Below are 21,883 nucleotides of genomic sequence, written 5' to 3' on the forward strand. Positions count from 1 at the left end.
ACCGACACTCCCGCAGGAAAACATAACAGGCAGAAACAGGCAATCCCAGTCTTTAGCTAATTTATCTGTGAAGCGAGTTGCAAACACATGAAACCCAGTTGCTATGGCACCAAGACATTGAAAGCAAGCATGATTCTTATGTTTAAAGATTTGTGAAAATCCGGGTTACATACAGTTAGTGTGAAGTCAAAGGAGGGGAAAAAAATGATGCTTGTGTAAATTGTACTGCTGCCACTCCTCAATAATCCATTACAACAGGTGTCAGTTCAGATAAAAGGTAAAAAAAAATAAAAAGGTGAGTGTAAATACTCTTTTCCATGCTCTGGTTAAATATCAGCACTTGAAAGCATTTTGTTTTGCACAGTCTGACGGACACTCCAAGTCTGAATAAAGGGCCCAGAAAAATCTGCACTGTTAGGCATGGAGAGGACACTTCTTCTGATGTAAGAGTCTCTCTGAAACTCGTAACTAGAAGGGGTGTTATTATTATTATTTTTTTTTTTTTTGGAGCAAGCATGTTCATGTGAATGAGCGCGTGCATCATCAGTGCTTATGCTCTCCACCTCAATCAGCCCGGAGGAGCTTGTTTGCAGGCCTCCTCTTTGATGTCTGATGACACGCGTGTCGGTGCCATGTTATCGTCGTGACTCACGTTTAATCCAGTGCGAGCGTCTCTCTCGGCTTTGAATTCCCTTGAATAAATATTACAATATGAATGAGACCTGTTGTGCAGAAACAGAATGTGGCTGATTAGGGAAAATCAGTTTAAAACAAAAGGGTGACTACAGCATATGCACGTGTTTTCTTGCAGGCACAGGTTTGTGCAGAGAAGACCCACCTTGGTGTCCACTTGTAAGTTTGTTAAAGACTAGTAAAACTACCCTAGAAACGATATGAGCAATCTGCTGCTGTGGTAAGGGCCAGAACTTCAGTTTATACAGTACGCTACAAACACAACAAGCACCGCTGGGAAAGCAAGTCTTATTTATTCTGCATTCCATTATTTGATTGAATTCCTCCTTAGGAGATGCCTCTGGCAGAGGCACAAAGAAAATCCACAACATGGCCCTGAAAGTCTTCATTTTTAAAACACAGAAAGCATGACTTTGTGACTTTTTTTTCTTTTAGTATTTTTGCTATGAAAGGCAAGCTCAACTGGAGATGTTTCCATTATTCATGCAGAGTTTAACACAAGTAAATCCCTCTTTTCCATAAATCCAAATATTTCTATCAACTCTGGCTCTTGGCATGTTCTGTTTTGTATTTAGCAAAATGCAAAGAAGCCACTATTTAATTAATTCATTGTTTCAGTTTGCAGATAACCGAAAGTTTTCACAACACGGGATGGAAGACAATTTCTACTTGTGGCACTGTAGCATTTCCTATCCGAGATGTGCAGGCTGATGTGTGTGTACACGTGTCTCTCCTTGCCTCTTTCTTCACAGGGTGTCACTGGCAGGTGCCCTCCCGCAGCTGCTGCTCATCAGGAACAATAAGGAGGAGCTTAAACTGTAGCAGATTCCCCGAGGCAGATGCCAGATTGTTTTGCTCTCGTGCATGGTAATCAGGCCTACCTTTCCTTGTGTTCTTTCCTCCCCGCGTGTCTGACGCTAATTCTTGCTGTTCTCCTTTTTTACAGGAAGCAAATCCATGTTCGTCCTCGGCTCATTCATTTCAGTGCTCTGCTTCCCGCTGTTTGTCGGAGGAATACTCCCCAAATTCCTCTGCGTGATTTTCTGGTTGTCCTGCTGATTTCAGCTGTTTGGATCATTCCAACAACTTATCACTCACTTCCCATCCCCTCTGGAAGAAAACAAAGGAAAGCATTACTAAAGCACCATTCACTTCAACCTGCTGACCTCAGACTCTGTAGATACTCATCTCCTCCTCAAACAGAGACAATCCATCAACTACAATATCTTATTTTAATTCTTTCTTTTCTTTATCTAACAATAAATACTTACCTCTCCTCCTTAGCGACAAACCGGAATCCTTCCAAAATCCCAGAAGAACCGTCAACTTGTACACTGCTGTCAATAAACCTTTCAAAACTTTGTGTTGTGTCCATAATTGTTGCTAGAGCTGAAGGAAATATTAAAACAAGTATGACATTTTCATTTCACTGTCCTTGACAAATTATTCATTGCTGGAATATTTGAAACGGTAATCTTCAAAGAACATCAAATTGAATGACTCCTGTCATCTTCAGGGGTCAGGCAGCACAACAAAACCTTTAAAGAAACCATTTTCTACTTTATTCGAAAATTCTAAGGATTGTATGTGCATTAGGATCATACACATACAGTGTGTCCACTTAAATGAATATTTGATTCATTTAACCAAAATGAATTAAAAAAAATGTTTTTTTTGATGATTTGATCAACATTTAATGTTTTAACAGCATGAAAACAATGTCTTTATGACAGTGGTAATATGCACAGTACTTTGCAAAAATGTTTGGTCACGTTACATCCACAAATTTCAATACATTTGGAATACTATGCAACAGACCAAAAATGCACTTCTGCATTATTTTTGAAAACAAAGAAAAAGGGCCTGTTTTCTTAATGTCTGAAAAGTGTGGCATGCATTTGTGTTCAGTCACCTACTCTGATACACTTAAATAAAATCTGTTGCATCCATTTATCCTTAGAAGTGCCAAATTTATAAACAGAATCCTCAATGACTTCTTTGGAGCAACAAATGACCCCTGTAAGACACATTGGACGAGTCCAACTGAAGTGTGAGGAAAACCTCCATTTCTGTGGCTTTTAGTCAAATGGTGTTACTTATTTATGACATCAGGGAGCATAGCATACCAATCAGAAACATATGGTAAACAAAATGACGTTTTCTGACTCACAATTGATGAGACTGTGAGTTAAACATCTCTTCATATTTTTCAACTGAAACACAAATCTTTTCTTAATTTTTTTAGAACTATGGTTTCACCAGAAACAGCGATGAAAGCTGGAATCAAGTGGCACTTCCCTTCGTGTTCTTCTGAGGAGTGTTGAACAGGCCCAAAAAGAACTGTGGTGATCACTTTCATTACGATAATTATTTTCTGCGTTAGATTAGTGCATAAAATCCCAAGAGATGAGAAGAGAAAAAGTTTATTTCGTATTAGTACTCCTGCAAGACCCTGAAGTTTCTTGCTATCCAGAAAGCCATCTGTGTTTTGTGTCTGCACCTCCCTGCACAATGCTTTTTATAACCACAGTTGGTCCACGCCAATCCCACACCACTCAGCCCACTTCGCACTTAAAATGGACTGCTGGGCTGCTGGGCCACACCGCTCCGCAGCATGTTCTCATTGCCAGCTCAGGCAGGTTCAATATCGCTCAAAACGAAGAGCAAAGCTTAAAATGAATTACACATTCAGCCCAGGAATTATTCAGTTCATGCACTCCTGTTATGTTCAAACAGTCAATATAAAAAGCTTCTGATAGCTCGCACCCAGAGGGCCGAAAAGATTTGAATTAATTGCTATAAGAACTAAACTAGTGAAAATTGGGAGCTAAATGGCTCCCCGTGGAATGTGATCAGGGAGTTACTGTTATCTTACCACTGCAAGAGTATCTCTAATGGCTGGCTGCAGTCGCTATCCACAGACCATTCTGTCCCTACTCACACATGACTATATTGTTTCAGCGTTTTCTAAAGGAAGCCTGTAGGGTTCATTAGTCCTTATTGATTATTTAATTAACCGGATCACAATGTGCTGAGTGAGCACAATCATGAGGAGTGAGGAGTCCCATTAATTAAAAGATGTCTTCATGTAGGAGTCTGGGTGAGAGTATGTACAATAATAAGATGCTAAAACAAAATGCAATGCTTTTTTGTTTCCTCTATAGTACTGAAAAGTGTATTTTGTGAAGGAACAGAGGCAGGGAGGGACAGGTAATGAGTTTTTGAACTTGTGCCTCTTGACTGGGTTTGGCTCCAACCCTGGGCTTTGCCAAAACCCAATAGAATATCTTCTTTGCCCCCAGTAAAAATTCCCAGGGCAATTATGAGCCAGTTTTAAACAAACACATTGAATGAGGATCCACTTTAAAGATCACTAGGTAAGGCAAATATACTTGTATAGCACATTTTCATAAACAAGTCAATTCAATATAATGTTAGATCTACATGACGCTGACCCACTTAGAGTGAAATATCAAATAAAAATGCTTACCTAGTGATACTCCAGAGTGCATCAATTGACATGAGTGAATCTACTCCCGGCGTCCAACACTTCCTAATCCACTTTAAAGTACAAATTAAAAGTAGTGACATTATTTAAAGATTCAAATGTGTCAGTACTTAATGGATTAGATTATGTCCTTGAAGTCTGCAAAGCAAATGAAGTAAAGCCCACTTGAGCACCGACAAGTGGTTTCGGTAATGAATTCTCTTATCCTGCAAACTAATTGCTGTCATTATGTCGGTTGCGATTTATTCTGAAAATTGTAACTTCAGCCTGAGAACATTTTTTAATTATATTTTTAGAAGGCATTATTTGCCAATAAGCGATTATAGATTATATTATTATGGAACAGCAGGTGAAGTTAGTGACGTCACAGCAGATAACACGAGTTTGGCTTAGGTTTACTTTGATTCATGCAAGGGTAAGGAAAAAAAAACACTGGACATCTACAAGTTAGCAGAAGCTTTCAATGATGTGGCAGATAACAGAAGACTCCATAGCGTTTAAATAGAGCAGATCAGAGGTTAGTGAAATTGCACGGAACAGACAGACATCAAATCATATAAATATTGAGAAGTCCAATTTAATCCTTATGGTAGACTTTGAAAGAGAACTTTCAAAGTCCAATCTATCTGCCTATCTGGAAACAGTTTTTTTTACGGGAAGAAACCTCCGGCAGAACCAGGCAGAGCAAGAACTATTTGCCCTGATTGGGTGTTCATGTCCTGCATGAAAAGAAATTAAATATTGTAGATTATATTTCACTAAACTTAGCCTTAATAAGAAGATCATAAACAATGTCACAGGATTTAAAGCAAGAGAGAACTGTTACATTTCTAACTTCCTGTATCAGTCAGCTGTGCTCCAATGCTAATGTACATTGTACATTGTTAGGAGAAAAATGGAAGATTGTTTTCTTGATGTTGTTGTCGTTGTTTTAGTTTCTTTACTTGCAAAAAAAAAGGGGTTTTTGTGTAAATTTACCTTCTTCAACCACTCAGTGGACTCATGACATTTTACCTGATCTGAATGGAGGGAATATTACTATGATTAAAAAAAGGAAAATATATCAAAAAAACATATGTAACATAAATCCATTATGACAAAACTCCCAAAATAAAAACCTTCAGAGCTAAGAAATGTAACTGGTACAAATACAATTACCTGGCGCTGTACCGTTTCCTCTGTCAACCCTTTTACTGTTTGTGTCTGCTTCAGTATCCGGTTTGCATGAAAACATATCATTTGTCATCATTTGGACAGGAAGGGACTGCCAGACAGAAGCAATTCCAGCCTTCATCACAGCTCTCCGATCCCCGGGAAATTTATATGCACGCGGGAACAAAGCGCGGACAAGCAGATGATGATCTTCAAAGCGCAGAGGTCATCGTCAGTATAACTGCTTTTGTGTGCATTAACAAAGACAAGTGAGATGGGCTCTCCATGCAATGACTCAAAGGAAACATTTATCTCTTTTAATAGGTGAAAAGCTATACATGTCAGCAATATATATATATATATATATATATATAACAACTTTTGTCCTTTTTTGTTTTCCATTTTCAGTCCTGTGTGATGGTCGCAACTAAAGACAGTGTGTTGTTTGTAGTTAAAGAAAATAATTGGACATGTCACTTTTTCACCCTAATTAAAAAGATTAAAAGTCTGTTAAATACTAAACAAATGCTCAGTGATGTGTGGGTTTTAACTCTTGGTGAAAATACAGCCATCCTCACTGGATGACATTAAAGCATGACTCTTCAAATGGTTCATTCCATTCCCTTGGCTATTTTTCACAGCCACCTACCTACTGGAAAAATCCAACCTCTTTGACTGGTTGCTCTTAATCTGTCAGAAAAAAAAAAAAAGTCCATATTTCTTACTCTTTTTGTTGGATCAAGAGATCAACCACACACACCCAGAAAAGTTTCCAAAGCCCCAGCATGGTGCCGTGTATCGGTAAAAGAGATAAAGGATCTTTTGCGTGCTTTAATTGAGATTCACGGTGGAATTTGGAGCGGCATGTGTGGATTCATGTGTGTCTCCAGAGAACGCAGATCAGTCAGCTACAGCTCCGTGCGCCTGTGCCTGTGATGTAACTGTGGGACATGTACGAACGGAAGGACAGACGGACGGAGACACCAACAGGATATAAATAGATAATGAGACCATTTGTTTGAATTGGTTGTTCCACTTCACTTAGCGTACAGATGATTGCCTCCACATTGCAGTGTTCTCTATTGCCAGCAATCTTAAATAATGTCCTAATCTACCATGTTCCAGCCCTGTCTGATCCGTTACACCTCACAATGTGTGGCTCTATGTAATCGCACAAATATGTTGCGAGGGATGAATTTTCTCTGTTTAATACATGCAGATAATTTTTTTTTTATTTGTGCGATTATGAAATATTCACATGAAGTATAAGACTAAAGTCCCATAGGAAGGAGGGAGTTGTTTTTAATCTGTGTAGTTACAAGTCAATAATAGTAAATTTATTTAATCCCAGAGAGACATGAGGTCATATTTAAGTTAAACAAATATCTACCTTCGTAATAGGGGCCTTGTATATATAGAAGTATAATCTGCTGAAGATATCTTTTTTTTTCTATTTTTGTGTTTATGCATTTGGCAGATGCTATTATCCAAATCAATTTGAACATGAGTATGTAACAATAATGTTAATATAAGAAGCTAAAAATTAGCTACCTTGAAGAAAGTGAGTAATTTTTTTTAGAAAGTATCTGTGTGTGTTGAACTTATCAACATCAGCAAAATGTTTAACTTACGCCAATTAAACTCCATGTAGGGTCTTTGCTGAATGTTGAGTACAAAAGATTGAAGTATATTTGAATTATTTGTCATTGTGTCAGATGGAAACCGAAAGAATCACAAATTTCACATGAAAAACGAGACTAAAGCCCCCATCACCGATCTGCCAGAAAAATAAGATGTAGCAAGAGTCCCTAAGAAGGGAACCTGGATTGACAGGAAACCTGGAGGACTGAAGTGATAAGCACTGGCAGAAAACTTGCGGGGTCCTGATTAGACAAGACAGGTGGTGATTCTGAGACTGACAGGACATCGGCAGACTCCAAGCTGAGAACAGAACCACATGGAGCCTTTGGTACAACCTGGAAGATGGACAGATACAATGTCTACATTCTTGCAGAATTTGACGTGCAGGACAATAATGTCACTAGGTCTGCAAGACTTTGTGGCAAATGTAAGCTCAAGATGTCAATACTTAAAGGTAAAGGGGGAAACTGTGGCACTGCTACAGTAACAAGGCAAGACAGCTTTATTTGGATAGCACATTTTCAGCAACAAAGAAATTCAAAGCTGAAGTATTTCAAAGCTTTGCATGAAGTTATTATGGTTGGACCTAAAGAAGTCCGATCTGGATGTAGTGGAGGACTCAGAAATGAATCTTCAAAGACAAATATAGACAGTTAAAACATCAGCCTTACGTCACCTGAAGAACATTAATAGAATAAAAGAACTAACATCCAAATAAGATCTAGAGAAACCCGCCTATGAGTTTATCTTCAGTCACATTGATTACTGCAACAGCGTTTTCACAGGTCTGCCTAAAACGTTAGGCAGCTGCAGCTGATCCAGAACGCAAAAACTAGACTTTAGATCTGGGGAGATGGGGTCTGTTTTCCTAGTTTTAGTCAGAATGGGAGCACTAACTTTATACCTGCCCGATTGACTTTACAGAAATTACTTATAGAAATGCTCAAGATGTTCTTTGGAATATTGATGTAGTTAATAGCCACATAATCACCATCTGTTCAAAATGAGTGAGTTAAGATATTGTGTTTTTTGATAGAAATCCCACAGATACGTTTTGATGCAAACGTAAAAAATACTCAATTAAAATATCCTAAAGAGTCTGTAGGAGCTGGGAACTGACTCTTTAAAACTGTACTTGATTTCTCATGATGTTGAGGTGTTTCAGATTCCCTTTTAAGTTTTAAATAATTTTGATCATTCAAATGTGGCTTAATCATTCTCAAGAGGTTTTCTATATTCCATTCAGTTCTCTACGTTTATCATTGCTTTAAACATGTTGTGATAGTTTGTGCATTTCCTTTTGTTGGTTTTCTTAGTTTTTTTTTTGGTTTGTTTTTTCTGAGATTTTCGTTCCTTGTACATTTCCATCTATTTCTCGTAGATTTATTTCAGGCTGTTTTCCCTCGGTTGGTAGTTTGTTTGATCCTTAGTTGAGCTCCCTTTGTGCAATTAGTCTCCCTATCTCAGTTTTCCCCACTTGCATTCTGCCTCAGCTGTTTCACATTTGCCTCCGATTAGTTTGTTTCGTCCGGTTGTCATTTTCTACCCATGTCTGCGTTTTTAAGCTCCTCAGTTTACATTGTTTGTTGCTGCATCCTTCTATTGTGCTGCCTGTTTTCTGCCTGCATTCCCTGACCTGCTCCTCCTTGTGTTTTTTTGTTTTGCAAGTTTTCTTTATTTTATTCAAGTATTTATTTTGCCACGGTCTGTCTCTTCAAACTTCAATCGTGAGAGGTCTGACCTAACCTGCTATGCTCTGGGAAAATGGGTATAAATTCTGGAAACAATAAAAAGATTTTATGATACCATGTGTGACATTGTTGTTTATTTGTTCTTGTTTGGCTGTTGCAGCTCAGCACAGACATCAAACTCCAACAAACACACTGAAACCTCACAATTGTCATTAGAAAAAACTCCATCTAAAACATTTTTTCTTTTTTTTTTTTTTTTACCTAAACCCACTCTGCTCAGTCTCCTAAAATATGAGGTTACCTTGCATATTTTATGCTTCCATTGATAAACAGAACGACTCCAAAAATTGCACCCACGAATGGCTACTATTTTAAGCTCACTGTGTAATTCTTTGTATTGAGTGTAGGTGTAGCTCTCTTGCTCTTCTTGTTTGCTTTTAAGAAGAATGATTGAAAAAAACATAGAAGTCCTTGAAAAGATGGATTCCACTGAGTAGCAGCAAATGAATCAAAGGGAGCGAGCTTGAGACTATCAGAGAAAGGCACTCCGTGGCTAGATCAAAAGTAGACGAGGTCTGCACCTGTCTGGGGCTGTGTGATGTGTGCAGGGGTTTGGCAGCACACTGTGGGGAGAAGGAGCCTCTGTCATAAAAGAATCCTGACATGTACTCTTGAATTATGATGCCGCCGTGTTAACATCAGGACCGATTTGTCAGGTCTTATTTTCACTTAACGTGTGCTTCAGAGCTTACAGCACTGCGATGGCAACAAGTGGGGAGGGAGACATAGATTATTTGTCGAAAGGGATGCATGGAGGTGTTTCATTCAACGACAGTGTTGTCGTAAATTCCCAACACGCAGTCGTGTGAGCGGAAAGGCAGAGTGGCGTTTTACGTAACAAATGCCACATCCTCTGTTCTTGACACGACTATATGAGGAGATGTTTTGTTTGCCATATCTATGAACCAGCTGTGATCACGACGGTGGCATTATTTTTACGTCAGGACTCCGTGTGTGTGTGTGTGTGTGTGTGTGTGTGTGTGTGTGCGTGTGTGTGTGTGTGTGTGTGTGTGTGTGTGTGTGTGTGTGTGTGTGTGTGTGTGTGTGTGTGTGTGGGGGTGTGTGCGTTGGTACATGTGGTTTAGCAGGACATTTCGTCAGAATACACACAACACTAGCAGGACATTTTGAATTAACGGGACAGGAGTGGTGTCCTGCTAATTTTGACAAAAATCTAAAAGCGTAGAAAGGTTTCTATTGGTCTAATAACCCCAAAAATGCAAAAAAAACGAGATGTCCGGTTAATACACATAAACCTGATTTTGTGTATAATCTGTGTATCACCACAGCGCCCCCTATGGCAGGTTTGTGTAATAGCAGGACCTCATGAATATTCACACAACCTCTCATTCTGATTGGTTGTCTGCCGGAAGGTCCTGCTAATTACTACAGTGTCTTTCTAATTCACGTGTCGCTGTTTACACACATGAATTGTGTGTAAATTGCCAACTCTTACACTGGGGATGAGATGGCAATATGATTACTCTGAGCTATAAGACTGAATATTTTATAAAGGTTAGTTGGATGCCTAAACCCAACCTTGGAATGTATGTGGCACCTAAAAATATACAGAAATTAATATATATTTTGATAAAATTTTGTTTAATTAAAATATTATGAATAATAAATGTGTGGAATAAGTGCATGGATTACAATAAATATAAACCATAATAAAGCAATTTTTTCACCAAACTATTCCACTGCTAACAGTTTGTTGATTCTGGTCTGCTCTGCATCCCCAGAACCAAGCATTTTGAAGCAGAATTTAGCTTCAATGTACCACAAATCTTGAATAAACTTCCAGAAAACTGCAACACAGTTGAATTCCTTTAAATCAAGGCTAAAACCACACCAATTTACAGTTGTTTCTGAATCTTAATCATTGGTAGATGTATCAATATATTTTATGTATATGATTTTAATTTTGATTTTACTTTGAATTTAATTTCTTTGTTTTTCTTTTTATGGTAAATGTATGTTATTTTATGACTTTTTAGTTCTTTGATGTAAAGCACTTTGGCCTTGTGGCTGAAATATGCTATACAAATAAAATTGACTTGTCAGCAGTTTTCAGATCTTGCCAAAGAATCTCTGCTGAGTTTATGTCTAGACTTTGACTTTGCCATTCTAACACATAAATATGTTTTTATTTAAACCATTCCATTGTAGATCTGGCTTTATGTTTAGGGTAGTTGTCCTTCTGGAAGGTGAACCTCTGCCCCAGCCTCAAGTCTTTTGCAGACTCCAGGTTCAGGTGTGTTCAGGTTTTCTTCCAAGATTACCCTGTATTTGGCTTAGTCCATCTTACAATCAACTCTAACAATTTTCCCTGTCCCTGAAGAAAAGAAGCACCCTCAGAGCAAGATGCTGCCACCACCATGTTTGTCAGTGGGGAAGGTGTGTTCAGATTGATCTGCAGTGTTTGTTCTCCACCACAAATAGTGCTTTGCATTTTTGCCAAAAAGTTCATTTTGGTCTTGTCTTATCATTTTTGCTGTATCCCAATATGGCTTTTGGCAAACTGCAACTTCTCATAGTTATAGGGACTTCTTATAGTTTTCTTTATATCATGGCTTTCAATTGCCACTCTTCCATAAACCACATTTTTGCAGTGCATGACTAATAGTTATACTGTGGACAGATTCCCCACCTGAGGTGTGGATATCTCTGCATTTCATCCAGATCCACCATGAGCCTCTTGGCTGTATCTCTGATCAGTGCTCTTCTTGCTCAGCCTGTAAGTTTAGGTGGATGACCTTTTCTTGGTAGGTTCACAGCTGTGTGATTTGCTCTTTCCATTTCCAGATGATTAATGGAACAGTAGTCTGTGAGATGGCCTAAGCCTGCTTTAAGCTTCTCCACAACTTTATCCCTGTCCTGTCTGGTGTGTTCCTTGGACTTCATGCTGTTTGTTCCCCAATATTCTCTTAGCCAACTTTTGTGGCAGTCATAGAGGAGTTGAATTTTTTATCATTAGCAGTCAACTTCTGAAGACAATTGGTTGCATTCAGGGGAAGGGGGCTGAATACTGGACTTTTAGCTTTTATTTTCCATAAAATTCTGTGAAAATATATTTGCAGTTGTGACAAAATATGGAAAAGTTCAAGGGCTATGGATACTTTTGCAAGCCACTGTACTTACAAATAGTAAGGCAAGTCCAATGACAGAAACAAGGTCCAGACAATCAACAGGTATGCACTGACAGCTCCATTTGACAAAGTCTTAGACTGAACCACAGCACAGAGGCAGTATTCATGATGGCACATAAGCAGGTCCCTAGAACCAGAGCAATAACGACCCAGATTTGTAATACCAAGCAAGATATTCAGTGAATGCTATGCAATGAATCCCCTGAGACAATCTAGTAGCTAACACCAGGATGCAAGATGGTAGCATGATAAGAATACATGGAACGCCACAACCAAGTACCCAGAATAGTGTGAAGAAACATCTGAAGGGAATATAACCTTGAACACACCTCTTTAAAATGGGAAATGCCACACAAGGTGGTAGAAAACGAACAAGCTAAGATTCTGTGGGCCATCCATATACAGGAAGACAAAACAGGAAAAGCAAACCAACTGAACATGGTGATCATTGAGCAGCAGAGCAAAGCAGTTGTTATGATGTAAGCTATCCTGAATGAAAAGAAGGTACAGAAAAAAACTAGAGAAATACCAAAGACTAAAAAGAACCATCATCCTCCTAGAACCTAAGAAAAAATTTGTCCACATAAGTGGATGACTTATTTTGGACTGTCTAGTCCACAATACTAAATTTTTCTCTAGATGGGGTCTGGTGTCCACATGTTAGGCCATTATTTTATGACTTAGTGGTGGTGGAAGATTATAACACATTACAGGTTAGACTCAAGATGTTCAGTGTTTCTTTTGTTGTGTAAGTTTACAAAAGTTAGCAACTGTATAGCTTTACCATGGTGCTAAACATGGTGATTTAAAATGAATAAGTATTTTTCTGAGAAAAATGATGTCCAGATATCATGTAAAAAGATAATTCTTTGTTTTTGCAATCATTAGGTCCCAATCAACCCAAATATAAGACGAATTAATAATGCATGCCATGCAAGAGTTTGGGTCTTAGGTGGTTACAAAGAATGTGGAAGTTGAAGTCAACAGTAGTGCCTGTGGTCACTGAAACCCTCAGGGTAATGACCCCTAAACTGGAAGAGTGACTCAAACAAATACCTGGAGATACATCAGACCTCTTGATACAGAGAAGGACACCTTTGGGAACTGCTAATATACTGTGAAGACCACTCACGCTCCAAGGCTTGTGGTAGAGGACCCAAGCTTTTTTTTAAATTTAATTTTCCTTTTAGGATCAATAAAGTATTTTTGAATTTGAAAGAAGGGATAACCAGTCATGGAGTAATACAGAATTACAAATATAAAAATAAAAAGCATTTATTTAAAAAATATTTAAAGTGCCAAAAATATCATGATTACTTATGTTACTGTTAGCACAAAACTTTTAAAATGTATATTTTGTCGTAATCTCAATGTCGCTACTCTGCATACATGTAGATTGTATAGGTAGTCTAAATTGTCTATTGGCAGGTACATCAGCCAACCTTTTTCTGCAGGTGTTGTGTCTGCCATTAGACAACAGTTTATGTTGGATCTTTATCATAAAAACAGTGTGTTTTTATGATAGTGTTTGGAACTGCCCTGCTGCTGAAATGTGCTATACAAATAAACATGATTAATTGATTGAACAGAAATGATTAAAAGAAGTGACAACATTGCTGGTGGGAGATACCATCTAACTGTTGCCTCTTAAATAAAGAAAAATGTAGGATAAACTATTTAACTTTGAAATATTGAATGAAAGTTACAAAATATTACTCAAATAGTTTTTTCTTGTTCCTGGAAAAAAATCAGACCTTGTGTGCTTCAGAAACAAAATGGAATTCTCCTTTTGTTGTATCCCTCCTCCTCTATCAACTTGGTACAATCCGACAAGTCCAGGTGCAAGCCATTAGTATTCATTTAACTTGTTTCATTTGTTTTGTGTGGAGAAAGAGGTAAGACTCATACAGAATCTCTTAAGACATTTAAGTACATATAGTTTAGTAATTTTGCAGAATGTTGTAGGTTACTTGATGCTTGGATACACCAAAGCATCTGATTTGCAGCAGTTTAGCTAGTAATTACCAACCATGTTAGCCAGTGTACCAGAGTTTAAAGGGAAGGTGGCTCACTCCAGAATTAGATAAAACTGTATTTGGTCATTTTCTGTACATCAGTGAGTGATATTGTTTCACAGGCACAAATTATCCTAGATAGTAATCATTAGTATTAAGATAATGTTTTAATTTTTTTAAGATTTTGAGAACCTGTCAATAGAAAGTCAATTATGTAGAACTGTGTACTTCAGTACATCATTTTCGCATAAAATAACACCAAATCATATTATGTACAGCAGGGGTGTCAAACTCAAGGTCTTGAGGGCTGGTGTCCAGCAACATTTAGATGTGTTTCTGATGTCACATGGCTGGATCAGATGGGATGGTCATCAACTTGACTGCACTGAGAAGCTATTTCAGTAATATACTTAAGGTGTTTTAGACCAGACAGACATGTAAAAGTTGCAGTCCACTGGCCCAGGAGGCCTGGAGTTTGACACCCCTGGTGTACAGTATCATGTTGTTACTAAGCAACACATTCTCTGATCTTTGCAGAAGATGTCAGCAAAGAGGTCTCAGAGAGCAAACATGATTCCAATTGTTATTGCTCCTTAGGTGAAGATAAAGAAGGATTTGATGTAAAATACCCCAATTCATTTAAAGGTGAGTTGTGACTTTATTATGCATAGGATTCCAGTGTTTATTAAAGGATTGTTTTTTCCTTTGTTTTGCTTTTTCACTTTTAAACTATTTTTATACTACACATTATTAGCATAGATCATGTTCGATGATCATTATAATCAGAATACCTTTCTTTTTCCAAAGGAGACAAGCAACTGCTCAAAATACAAAAGATTATATATATATGAAAACAGTCTGAGGACTGAGTTTTGAAATTACAAGTACAAAATAATTAGTTGCATTCAGTTGACAAAAAATGTTTAAGTAACCACAGAAAGACATACAATTAGATCAATTGACTGATTTTGAAAAATGTTAATTTCATTTGCTACTATTTGATATATCTGCATTGTTTAAAGTTTATCCTACTTATTATGTGTACCTACAGGTGGAGGTGTGTTCAGCTAAAGGTGCTTTGCTTATACAGTTGGTGGACTTTATTTATGGAATAATTCAGTGTACATCCCTTCATTTCAGATTTCCAAAGTTGAACCGTCAGGCTGGTGATGTGGACATGCGGATCCTGTTCAACCAACCCTCCAGAGGTAATTTTGGTCTCCAACAACCAACGTATTCTCTAAAATAAAGTAATTGAAATGATATTAAATATTGTTCAAACACACATGTGTTGTGTAATACTAGATATGTTAGCTGCATAAAAAGGAGGACTGAGTTTTGGAATGACAAGTATAGAAGAATGAAAATTACATTTAGAAGCGCACATACACACAGGTCCTGTGTAATACTCAAAATGTAAGGTGCAGGAATAGGGAGGACTGAGTTTTGAAATTACAAGTATAGAAGAATGAAAGTTACATTGAGGAGCACACATACACACAGGTCCTGTGTAATACTCAAAATGTAAGGTGCAGGAATAGGGAGGACTTTTTTCTACATTGGGAACAAACTCACATATAGTGAGTGTTCTTTACATTTCAGATTTCTAAAGATGAACTGTGTCAGGCTGGTGACGTGGATGCATGCGGATTCTGTTCAACCAACCCTTGCAGAGGTAATTTTGGTCTCCATCGACCAACTTATTCTCTAAAATAAAGTAATTGAAATCATATTAAGTACTGTTCACACACATAGGTGTTGTGTAATACTAAATATGTTAGCTGGATTAAAAGGGAGGACTGAGTTTTGAAATTACAAGTATAGAAGAATGCAAATTACATTTAGAAGCACACATACACACAGGTCCTGTGTAATACTCAAAATGTAAGGTGCAGGAATAGGGAGGACTGAGTTTTGAAATTACAGGTACAGAAGAATGTAAGTTACATTGAGGAGCACACATACACACAGGTCCTGTGTAATACTCAAAATGTAAGGTGCAGGAATAGGGAGGACTGTTTTCTACATTGGGAACAAACTCACATTTAGTGAGTGTTTTTTACATTTCAGATTTCCAAAGATGAACTGTGTCAGGCTGGTGACGTGGATGCATGCGGATTCTGTTCAACCAACCCTTGCAGAGGTAATTTTGGTCTCCATCGACCAACTTGTTCTTTAAAATAAAGTAATTGAAATGATATTAAGTACTGTTCAAATACATAGGTGTTGTGTAATACTAAATATGTTAGCTGGATTAAAAGGGAGGACTGAGTTTTGAAATTACTAGTATAGAAGAATGAAAATTACATTTAGAAGCACACATACACACAGGTCCTGTGTAATACTCAAAATGTAAGGTGCAGGAATAGGGAGGACTGAGTTTTGAAATTACAGGTACAGAAGAATGTAAGTTACATTGAGGAGCACACATACACACAGGTCCTGTGTAATACTCAAAATGTAAGGTGCAGGAATAGGGAGGACTGTTTTCTACATTGGGAACAAACTCACATTTAGTGAGTGTTTTTTACATTTCAGATTTCCAAAGATGAACTGTGTCAGGCTGGTGACGTGGATGCATGCGGATTCTGTTCAACCAACCCTTGCAGAGGTAATTTTGGTCTCCATCGACCAACTTGTTCTTTAAAATAAAGTAATTGAAATGATATTAAGTACTGTTCAAATACATAGGTGTTGTGTAATACTAAATATGTTAGCTGGATTAAAAGGGAGGACTGAGTTTTGAAATTACTAGTATAGAAGAATGAAAATTACATTTAGAAGCACACATACACTCCTGATCAAAATCTTAAGACCAGTTAAAAAACTGCAAGAATTTACATTTCGCACTATTGGATCTTAAGAAGATTCTAAGTAGAGCTTCACAATGTTAAAAGAAGAAATCAGCATAATAGACAAAAACTTTTGAGTGGGGAATTCATTGAAAACTGCATTTACACTCAAACATGATTTTTTTCAGCTGATCAAAAGTTTAAAACCATAGCTCAAAAAAACCAGAGAAACCCCCCAAAACAGAAATCAGAGTGTCAAAAAAGGACTCAGTAATGAGTAGCTCCACCATTCTTGTGGAGCTACAAGAATGGTAGCTCTTCAAGAATGATTGAAGTTGATGACTTCAATCATTTAGGCATGCTTGATGCCAATGTTTCCAGGAGGCTAGTGGAAACGTTGCTCCAAGTGTTAAAGATGGCTTCACGAAGGGCATTCACTGTCTGGAACTGATGTCCATTTTTGTAAACTTCCGTTGCCATCCATCCCCAAATGTTCTCAATTGGGTTTAGATCCGGGGAACATGCATGATGGTCAAAAAGAGTGATGTCATTCTCTTGGAAGAACTCCCTTGTCAGGCGGGCATTGTGAACTGCAGCAATGTCCTGTTGCAAAAACCCAATCATTACCACACAGACAAGGGCCCTCAGTCATGAGGGATTCCCGCTGCAACATCTCCCCTTATGAACCTGCACAACCTGAAGCTCAATTGTTCCATTGAAGGAAAACGCACCCCAAATCATGATGGCGTCCCCACCACTGTGCCATATAGAAAACATCTCAGGTGGGATCTCCTTGTCATGCCAGTAACGTTGGAAGCCATCAGGACCATCAAGGTTAAATGTTTTCTCATCAGAGAAGATAACTTTCTTCCACCTTTCAATGTCCCATGTTTGGCGCACCCTTGCAAAGTCCAAATGGGAAATTTTGTGGCGTTAAAGAAGAAATGGCCTTTGAAGAAGTTTTTTGTGTTTCGTTTCTGAAGCCCTTCTTTCTCTCGCAGATGCGGTCTGATGGTTATTGGGCTGCAGTCAGCACCAGTAATGGCCTTAGTTTGGGTAGAGGATCGTCCCGTGTCTTGACGTACAGCCAATCGGATCCTGCGGCTCAGAGCTGGTGAAATTGTTTTGGGTCTACCACTTGACTTTTTTGTTCCATAACCCTCAGGATCATTTAAAAAATGCAAAATGACTGTCTTACTGCGTCTAACCTCAGCAGCGATGGCACATTGTGAGAGGCCTTGCTTATGCAGCTCAGCAATCCTACTACGTTCAAAGTCAGTGTGCTTTTTTGCTTTTGCCATCACGAGGTCTTGACAGTGTAAAGACTTGACAGAAAATGACATGGAATCCAGAGTTTGGCACATCTTTTGGCTTTTAAAGGCTATGGTCTTACACTTTTGATCAGCTGAAAAAAATCATGTTTGAGTGTAAATTCAGTTTTCAGAAAATTGCCCGCTCAAACGTTCTTGTCTCTTGCACTGATTTTTTTCCTTTAACATTGTGAAGCTCTAATTTGGACTTAAGATCCAATAGTGCAAAATGCAAATTCTTAAGATTTTGATCAGGATTACTCACAGGTCTTGTGTATTACTCAAAATGTAAGGTGCAGGAATAGGGAGGACTGAGTTTCGAAATTACAAGTACAGAAGAATGAAAGTTACATTGAGAAGGACACATACTCACAGGTCCTGTGTAATACTCAAAATGTGAGGTGCAGGAATAAGGACTGTTTTCTACATTGGGAACAAACTCACATTTAGTGAGTGTTCTTTACATTTCAGATTTCCAAAGATGAACTGTGTCAGGGTGCTGACATGGATGCATGTGGATTCTGTTCAACCAACCCTCCAGAGGTAATTTTGGTCTCAATCGATCAACTTATTCTCTAAAATAAAGTAATTGAAATGATATTAAGTACTGTTAAAACACATAGGTGTTGTCTAATATTAAATATGTTGGCTGCATAAAAAGAGAGGACTGAGTTTTGAAATTACAAGTATAGAAAAATGAAAATTGCATTTAGAAGCGCACATACACACAAGTCCTGTGTAATACTCAAAATGTAAGGTGCAGGAATAGGGAGGACTGAGTTTCAAAATTACAAGTACAGAAGAATGAAAGTTACATTGAGAAGGACACATACTCACAGGTCCTGTGTAATACTCAAAATGTAAGGTGCAGGATTAGAGAGGACTGTTTTCTACATTGGGAACACACTCACATTTAGTGAGTGTTCTTTACATTTCAGATTTCCAAAGATGAACTGTGTCAGGCTGGTGACGTGGATGCATGCGGATTCTGTTCAACCAACCTTGCAGAGGTAATTTTGGTCTCCATCGACCAACTTATTTTCTAAGATAAAGTCTTTGAAATGATATTAAGTACCAGTGGTCCCCATCCTTTTTATCACCGCGGACTGGTGAAGACTTGGCCATTTTTCTGTGGCTCGGGTTCTTTTTTTAACCCGAATTTCCCCTTACAACAATCTTAGAACGTTGCTTGCGATAATCGTAACCGTTCATCCTGCAATCTATGGCATGCTAAGACTGATCACATCCAGTCGTTGGAACATTGGGACTGCTCCGATCTAAAATCGGGCATATTCTCACAGCTTGTAGGGTTTTCCTTGATTGGGAGCTAGAACTCAACCTGTTCAATTTGACAGGCAGCCAATCAGAAAGCGCTGTGATGTAGCTCATGGAGGGGAATCCCAAACAGCTGAGCTGACATGCCCAAAATGAGTCCGGTGGACATCGGAGATATGTGGAAACAGCATGAATGTTTATTCAGCATTTCGTACAAAGAATATCCACAGAAATGATGACGAGTGGAGTTGGAGCAAAATTGCTACCACAGTTGATAAACCCGGTAACTTTTCAGCTATCCATCATTAAATTAACGTGACACAAGGCTATTCATTCAGTCAAGGCTTGATGCTTACACTAGCTATATGCATTGCAGGTAGATTGTAGTTGTGACATCATTTTGTACTAAAGCCTGCTCACATGGCAAGATTTGCTCCTGTTATGTGGCTGGACACATAAACCTGTTGTACTTTTATCAGCTCTGTGTTCACAGAATTTAGAAAATCGTCTGACAATCCTAAAATCTTGCCGTGTGAACCAGACTTAAGACTTACAAGCTATACTCCTCTTTTCTCGTCTCGATCACTGCCATAATGCTCTCTGACTCTAGTCACTATGCTAACGTTCACACATCCCTTCAATATAAGATTTGAAAATGCCACAAAAACGAATATTTATTTTCATGAAAATTTTAACTTACGACAATGACAAATTAATGGGAGTCCTGAGCTTGTTTCTCTGCAATGAGATGATCCCACCTTGGAAACGATGACACACAATGCAGAGGGTGTAATGGCAAAGCAGTTTGAAGCTCCATTGCCTCATTTGTAAGCCGGTACATATTATGCAGAGTGGGCTTGGAACATGGGAGTCAGCTACAAGTCCAGGATAAATCCACTCTCCTGTCTCTGGTCCTTTTCCCCTTTTCCAAAGAAACTTTCCAAACATATCGCTTTCTTACTCATTGTGGGCTCAATGTTGGTGAGCAAGACGTAACTGAGAGAATCCGGTTAAAGGGTTTTCAAAATAAACGATCCTCCATACTCAGACAATATGTAACACGAAAATATTTTTCTTGTGCGGCCCGGTACCAATTGGTTCACGGACTGGTACTGATCTGCGGCCTGTGGTTGGGGATGACTGTTAAGTACGGTTCAAACACACAGGTCTTGTGTAATACTTGATATGTAAGCTGCATAAAAAGGGAGGACTGAGTTTTGAAATTACATGTACAAAAGAATGAAAGTTACATTTAGAAGCGCACATACACACAGGTCCAGTGTAATACTCAAAATGTAAGGTGCCGGAATAAGGAGGACTACGTTTTGAAATTACAAGTACAGAAGAATGAAAGCTGTTTTAGAAGCGATCATACACACAGGTCCTGTGTAATACTCAAAATGTAAGGGGCAGGATTAGGGAGGACTGTTTTCTAAATTGGGAACAAACTCATATTCAGTGAGTGTTCTTTATATTTCAGATTTCCAAAGATGAACCGTGTCAGGCTGGTGACGTGGATTCAGGCGGGTCCTGTTCAATCAACCATCCAGAGGTAATTTTGGTCTCCAACGACCAACTTATTTTCTAAAATACAGTTTTTGATATGATGTTAAGTACTGTTCAAACACACAAGTCTTGCGTAACACTTGATATATAAGCTGCATAAAAGGAGAGAACTGAGGTTTGAAATTACTAGTACAAAAGAATGAAAGCTACATTTAGAAGCGCACATACACGCAGGTCCTGTGTAATACTCAAAATGTAAGGTGCAGGAATAGGGAGGACTGAGTATTGAAATTACAAGTACAGAAAAATGAAAGTCACATTTAGGAGTGCACATACACACTGGTCTTGTGTAATACTCATCATGTAATTTGCAGAAATTTCGAAACCTGAATTTTGAAATTACAGGTAGAAAAGAATGAAAATTACATTAAGAAACGCACATACACACAGGTCCTGTGTAATACTCAAAATATAAGGTGCAGGAATAGTGAGGACTGAATATTGAAATTACAAGTACAGAAAAATGAAAGTCACATTTAGGAGTGCACATACACACTGGTCTTATGTAATACTCATCATGTAAGTTGCAGAAATTTGGAAACCTGAATTTTGAAATTACAGGTTGAAAAGAATGAAAATTACATTTAGAAACGCACATACACATGGGTCCTGTGTAGTACTCAAAATATAAGGTGCAGGAATAGGGAGGACTGAGTAATGAAATTACAAGTACAGGAGAATGAAAGTCACATTTAGGAGTGGACATACACATGGGTCCTGTGTAATACTCAAAATGTAAGGTGCAGGAATAGGGAGGACTGTTCTCTACATTGGCAACAAACTCACATTTAGTGAGTGTTCTTTACATTTCAGATTTCCAAAGATGAACTGTGTCAGGCTGGTGACGTGGATGTATGCGGATCCTGTTCAACCAACCCTCCAGAGGTAATTTTGGTCTCCGACAACCAACTTTGTTTCTTATATAAAGTCATTGAAATAATATTAAGTACTATTCAAACACACAACGGTCTTGTGTAATACTCATCATGTAAGGTGCAGAAATTTGGAGGACTGAGTTTTGAAATTACATG

The 21,883-nt window shown here is 38.2% G+C and overlaps 1 protein-coding gene across 1 annotated transcript in view; it reads left to right on the plus strand.

The window, feature by feature from the left end:
- Window positions 1–16,333: 16,333 nt before the first annotated feature.
- The window catches only part of LOC145549495 (uncharacterized), a 6,536-nt gene continuing 986 nt past the window's right edge, over window positions 16,334–21,883 (plus strand). Inside the window, exons 1-5 of the mRNA XM_081602020.1 lie at window positions 16,334–16,520; window positions 18,483–18,554; window positions 18,950–19,021; window positions 20,767–20,838; window positions 21,666–21,737. Of these exons, the coding sequence (XP_081458146.1) occupies window positions 16,458–16,520; window positions 18,483–18,554; window positions 18,950–19,021; window positions 20,767–20,838; window positions 21,666–21,737 (351 nt within the window). The 5' untranslated portion in view covers window positions 16,334–16,457. The remainder of the gene's footprint in view (window positions 16,521–18,482; window positions 18,555–18,949; window positions 19,022–20,766; window positions 20,839–21,665; window positions 21,738–21,883) is intronic.

This window comes from Poecilia reticulata, chromosome 20, assembly GCF_904066995.2.
Source record: "Poecilia reticulata chromosome 20, P_reticulata-male-v2, whole genome shotgun sequence".
In the NCBI taxonomy this organism is placed as follows: Eukaryota; Metazoa; Chordata; class Actinopteri; order Cyprinodontiformes; family Poeciliidae; genus Poecilia; species Poecilia reticulata.